The sequence below is a fragment of the Oreochromis niloticus genome, linkage group LG4, assembly GCF_001858045.2.
Source record: "Oreochromis niloticus isolate F11D_XX linkage group LG4, O_niloticus_UMD_NMBU, whole genome shotgun sequence".
In the NCBI taxonomy this organism is placed as follows: Eukaryota; Metazoa; Chordata; class Actinopteri; order Cichliformes; family Cichlidae; genus Oreochromis; species Oreochromis niloticus.
This window is the reverse complement of record NC_031969.2, coordinates 33,496,474-33,502,119: the sequence shown is the minus strand read 5'-3', so window position 1 is coordinate 33,502,119 and position 5,646 is coordinate 33,496,474. Positions and strand designations below refer to the sequence as shown.

Sequence of the window (5,646 nt, the reverse complement as noted above, 5' to 3'; positions counted from 1 at the left end):
CTGTCTTCTACTTCCGGCAAGGGTCCCGCTTCACAAATAAAAGGGTATAAATAAACTGACCTACATGATATTAATAATCTAGTACAAACGCTCCAAGGCTTGATTTCATGATTATTTTTACGAGACTGCGGTTAATATCCAGAACTTATAAATTCAGCCAGAGAGGCAGAGCTTTGAAAACTAAAGATTATTCACAAGATGAACTGCAGAGATTTATGTAGAAATCTCCTGAAGCTACTAAGATACTGTAAAAACATTATAGTAATGAATGTACAGGTAATAATATATATATATATATATGGTGTACATGTATGATATGTAAGGTGGTGTGCTAATTTTCTAATAGTGATGGACAGCCTGATAGATGAGGTCTGGTCTATGATATTTGCAGATAACACTGAGATCTGTAGTGAGAGTAGGGAGTAGGTAGAGGAGAGTTTTAAGAGGTGGAGGTATGCTCTGGAGGGAAGAGGATTAAAAGTCAATGGAAACAAAACGTGTTTTGTGTCATGTGTCACACATACAGGTGTGTCAATGAGAGGTGGACAGGTGGAAAAAATAAACAATGCAAAGTGCAAAGGTAGCCAAGGTATATTGGTTTAAATACCTGGGATCAACCACCCATAACAACAGGCAGTGCACAAGAGAGGTGAAGAAGAGAGTTCAGACCGGGTGGAGCCAAGTGTCAGGGATGATGAGTAACAGAAGGAGAGCAGCAAGAGTGAAAGGGAAGGTTTACAGGATAGTGATCTACGGTCTGGAGACGGTGGCACTCATAAACAGACAGGACCTGAGCTGAACATGTTCAGATCTTAAAATGTAGAAAATATTTTGACCTTGATCGTATTTTAGTCACATTAAAGATTCACCCATTTGCAGCCAGCATTTCGGACTCTTGGTTCAGCAAAAGAAACACTACAGATGTGCCTTATTAGATTTTATTCTGCATTAAAAGGTAAAAATCATAATATTAGGCATTAAATAGTTACACAAGGCTCAGTCCTCTGTAGTAAATTTCCTCCAAGTACTCAGTATTTTCTCATCAACTTTCAGTAAACAACGTTTATTATCATTGTGGGTTACCAACGTCTTTATTAAGCTAAATTATGTAAGTAACATGAAATGTCTTGATTGATCTGCACTTTTTCCTTCATCTTGTGGCAGTTATTCCTATGCATAGACATTTTTAATTTGTTCAAAATTAGAAGAAACCAATTTCACCGTACACCAATGAGAAAATTAGGAGGTGAGTTTGTGTTTGCTGGAAGAAGAAAATGAGAGATGGTGGCAGTATTGTTTGTTGTGTATGTATGCCGTAAAGCTGATCAGTTCTGATAAAAATGTGTCATTCAGGCTCTGAAAGGTGTTAAAGAGTGACATCTAGTGGTATTTCTGCATTCTGCAGTGCCTGTTTTCATATGTGCTGTGCCACGCGTTCTTGATTTATTCTTGTACCAGAGATGGTTTCCTAATCCTCTTTTTACCTAAAGGCCTCAAACAGTTTGCACAAAAATTCAGTATTAATGATCTCTGGTCTAAATGGAGGACAAAATTCAGATGGAGAAATGTTTAAAAATGCGTAAATATGTATGACAACATGGTAAATTAAACGAAGATAAACATAAATGTATTTAATGACTGTTTTTATTTCAAAACCTCGCATCACAAGAATATAAAAATCATAAACACAAGTCTAGCGGTTCTTTCACTTTTACATTTACACAATATAAATAACAAAAACAAACATGAGGTCAGTAGTTTGAAGTCAAAGAGTCCGATGTGAGTGTGCAACAGTCCCAGTGAGCTCAGAGTCCATCTTCAGGGCCTCTTTAGTCCACCTCCTCAATAGTGGGCCCCTGGGAGCCGGCTCGTGCCTGCTCTCCACAGGTAGCACCAGTGGGCATCCCTCCCTGATACAGCTTGCTGATGATGGGGTTGCACATTTTCTCCAGCTCTTTCTGCTTGTGTTGGTACTCCTCTTTATCAGCCAGCTGGTTGTTCTCCAGCCAGGCGATGGCCTCGTCACATTTCTCCACCACCTTCTTCTTGTCCTCCTCGCTGATTTTGCCCTTCAGGTTGTCATCCTGCACGCTGCTCTTCATGTTGAAGGCGTAGGACTCCAGGGAGTTCTTGGCGGCGATTTTGTCCCTCTGAAGGTCGTCCTCGGCTTTGTATTTCTCTGCGTCCTGCACCATCCTCTCGATCTCTTCTTTGCTCAGTCGGCCCTTATCGTTGGTGATGGTGATCTTGTTCTCTTTGCCGGTGCTCTTGTCCACCGCAGACACGTTCAAAATGCCGTTGGCGTCGACGTCGAAGGTGACCTCGATCTGCGGGACGCCTCGTGGGGCGGGCGGGATCCCCGTCAGCTCAAACTTGCCCAGCAGGTTGTTGTCCTTGGTCATGGCTCTCTCTCCTTCGTAGACCTGGATCAGGACGCCGGGCTGGTTGTCGGAGTAGGTGGTGAAGGTCTGGGTCTGCTTGGTGGGGATGGTGGTGTTGCGTTTGATCAGGGCCGTCATGACCCCTCCGGCCGTCTCGATACCCAGGGACAGAGGCGCCACGTCCAGCAGCAGCAGGTCCTGAACGTTGCCGGAGGTGTCGCCCGAGAGGATGGCGGCCTGGACGGCGGCGCCGTAAGCCACGGCCTCGTCCGGGTTGATGCTCTTGTTCAGCTCCCGGCCGTTGAAAAAGTCCTGCAGAAGCTTCTGGATTTTGGGGATTCGTGTGGAGCCTCCCACCAGGACGACGTCGTGGATCTGCCCCTTGTCCAGTTTGGCGTCCCTCAGGGATTTCTCCACCGGCTCCAAGGTTCCCCTGAACAGGTCGGAGCACAGCTCCTCAAAGCGAGCCCTGGTGATGGAGGTGTAGAAGTCGACGCCCTCAAACAGAGAGTCGATCTCGATGCTGGCCTGGGAGCTGGAGGACAGGGTCCTCTTGGCCCTCTCACAAGCTGTGCGCAGCCTCCTCAAGGCTCTCTTGTTCTGGCTGATGTCCTTCTTGTGCTTCCTCTTGAACTCCTCCACAAAGTGGTTCACCATGCGGTTGTCAAAGTCCTCTCCGCCCAGGTGGGTGTCTCCGGCCGTGGACTTCACCTCAAAGATGCCGTCTTCAATGGTCAGGATGGACACGTCGAAGGTGCCCCCACCCAGGTCAAAGATCAGGACGTTGCTCTCGCCTGACTTGCCTTTGTCCAGACCGTAGGCGATGGCGGCCGCCGTGGGCTCGTTGATGATCCTCAGGACGTTGAGGCCCGCGATGACGCCCGCGTCTTTAGTGGCCTGTCGCTGGGAGTCGTTGAAGTACGCCGGGACCGTGATGACAGCGTTGGACACCTTTTGGCCCAGGTAGGCCTCTGCGATCTCCTTCATCTTCACCAGGACCATGGAGGAGATCTCCTCGGGGTAGAAGGCCTTGTCCTCCCCTTTGTACTCCACTCTGATTTTGGGCTTCCCTCCGTCTGAAATCACCTTGAAGGGCCAGTGCTTCATGTCCGCCTGCACCACAGGTTCATCAAACTTTCTTCCAATCAGCCTCTTGGCATCAAACACAGTGTTGCTGGGGTTCAGAGCCACCTGGTTCTTGGCTGCGTCCCCAATGAGCCTCTCGGTGTCTGTGAAGGCCACATAGCTGGGGGTGGTCCTGTTGCCCTGGTCGTTGGCGATGATTTCTACTTTCCCGTGCTGGAAAACCCCCACACAGGAGTAGGTGGTGCCCAGGTCGATGCCGATCGCTACACCTTTAGCTGCAGACATCTTGATTGCTTTGACTTAGTTTCAAAAAGAGAAGGAGAAAACATCAGAGAGGAATATTAGCAAATACTGACAGAGGCAAGAATAATTTATGTTTATGGAGTGCTAAATTAAGTCACATTAGGAGTCCTTAAAATAACAAACTTGGACAATATATAATCCTAAGAGATTTCAAGTTCTAAATATAACTAAATGGTGTTTTTAATCATCTATAAGTATTTATCTTTCATTAAACAAATTGCTGCATTTAAAAATAAATCAGTACAGTCTTCTCTAGTCCAACTGTGTCATGTAAGTATATATGTATCATTGAATATAGTCTCATGACTCTGCACGATTAATACTGAATTTTCTAGAAGACAGCCATGATTTTATCTTGGTGCTAAGCATAGACATAAATCCACCTCATGTCTAAATCATGCAGATTTATAATTGAGGTTTCCTTTAGATATTTTTAAATCAAATATTTCTGTAGTTATCCTTTATGATGACACCAGATTTTACATTTATTCTTCCAACACAAGAACAACATTGACATACTTAAATATAAAATTAAAAACAAAGCTTATTTAAAAAAAAGAAAGAAGAACAATTACTGAGTTTTCATCCAGCCATTAATGATTAAATAAATTTAATCGTGACTCTGCACGATTAATACTGAATTTTCAAGATTTCATTAATGATTAAAATGGTTAATAAATTAATGATTAAATAAGCTTTAAAAATGTCCCTGAACATTTTATAAGTATAATATTTAAAAAACAATTTCCGTTCAATAGAATATTATTTCAAATAAACTATAAATGAAACTCACTCTCGGTGACAGATGAGGATCGTTTAGAAGATGAATGAAGCTCTTGTTCTTCTCTTCTCCCGCGTTTGTCTCTTCCAGGTCCTGTCGGTGGTCTGTTGTCAAAGTCCCCAACCGTCACCGGGACTTTATACGTTCCTCGCTGCCTTCTCGTGAGTTCTCGAGCTTTCCCGGGACTCTCATCCAATCAGAGTGCTCCGCGGTGAGCTCTGCGTGGTGACGTCACCGGGAGATGTTTCTACCAGCTTCTGGTCGCTCCGAGAACCTCCTAGAAGAAAGCGAGAAAATAAATCTAAAATTAATTTAAATAGCAAAGAAATCTGAGTCAGCGGATGTGCGCAAGGGAACAAGAGCAAATTATGTAACTCAACGGAGCATGGTTTCAGCACCGATGTCGCCATTATTCACCTTTAATGTCGGTCTGTGCGACACAAACCAGATTTCTCTAAAGCCGAAATTTTAATACGATATTAAGCATCATCACCATCGACTAAAATCCGTTTCATCTCAACGATAATTAAGTAGTAAAAACAGAAATCCCTTAAAATTACACATTTTGGAATAAAGTTCGGTCGATAGAAGAAGAATGTCCCTGAAGTATAATTCATCTAAGGCTGTAAAATGTCAGTTTGTGGGTATTTTTACTGTCATGCTGACAGTGTGTGCTGCCAGTGAGTGGTGGAAGAAAATGCTTTTTATTACGAGTTAATAAATATATCAAATGCAAACTGAGAGGTTAAAGTGAAAGACCTATTTCAGTCTGAGGTGTTATTCTCCTTTTATACCACTAGATGTCGCCAAAGTAAGTTTTAATCAACTGGGAGCAGGAAATATGGACTGAGGCCTGAGAGGAATGATCTGCTGCTGAGAGGTGATGATTGATTCAGAAGGAATCACATCCATGTCTGTCCTGGGACAGGGTGATGGTGCAGGAGCATGAGAGCATCTACAACGACTACAGACTGAACTTGAAGTAAAACATAGAGATTGGATAGAAGAGGAGGACAAACAGGCTCTGTTTCCTAATCCAGCCAAGATCCTCTGACGTCTGCGGTGAGCTCAGTGTCCTCTGCTGTGGTCCGCTGG

The 5,646-nt window shown here is 44.0% G+C and overlaps 1 protein-coding gene across 2 annotated transcripts; it reads right to left on the bottom strand.

Moving 5' to 3' along the window:
* Positions 1-1,628: 1,628 nt before the first annotated feature.
* On the bottom strand, positions 1,629-4,721 carry LOC100700083 (heat shock 70 kDa protein 1). Of its 2 annotated transcripts, XM_003442456.5 has the most exons (2): positions 4,564-4,721; positions 1,629-3,766 (listed from the first exon to the last, which is right to left on the bottom strand). In XM_003442456.5, the coding sequence occupies exon 2, from the start codon at positions 3,750-3,752 to the stop codon at positions 1,830-1,832; it is 1,923 nt and encodes a 640-aa protein (XP_003442504.3). In that variant the 5' UTR covers positions 3,753-3,766; positions 4,564-4,721; the 3' UTR covers positions 1,629-1,829.
* Between the last annotated feature and the right edge of the window lie 925 nt (positions 4,722-5,646).

Bases quoted from the DNA above. Each gene is read 5' to 3' on its own strand.
- LOC100700083 (XM_003442456.5), bottom strand. From the start codon at position 3,752: ATGTCTGCAGCTAAAGGTGTAGCGATCGGCATCGACCTGGGCACCACC.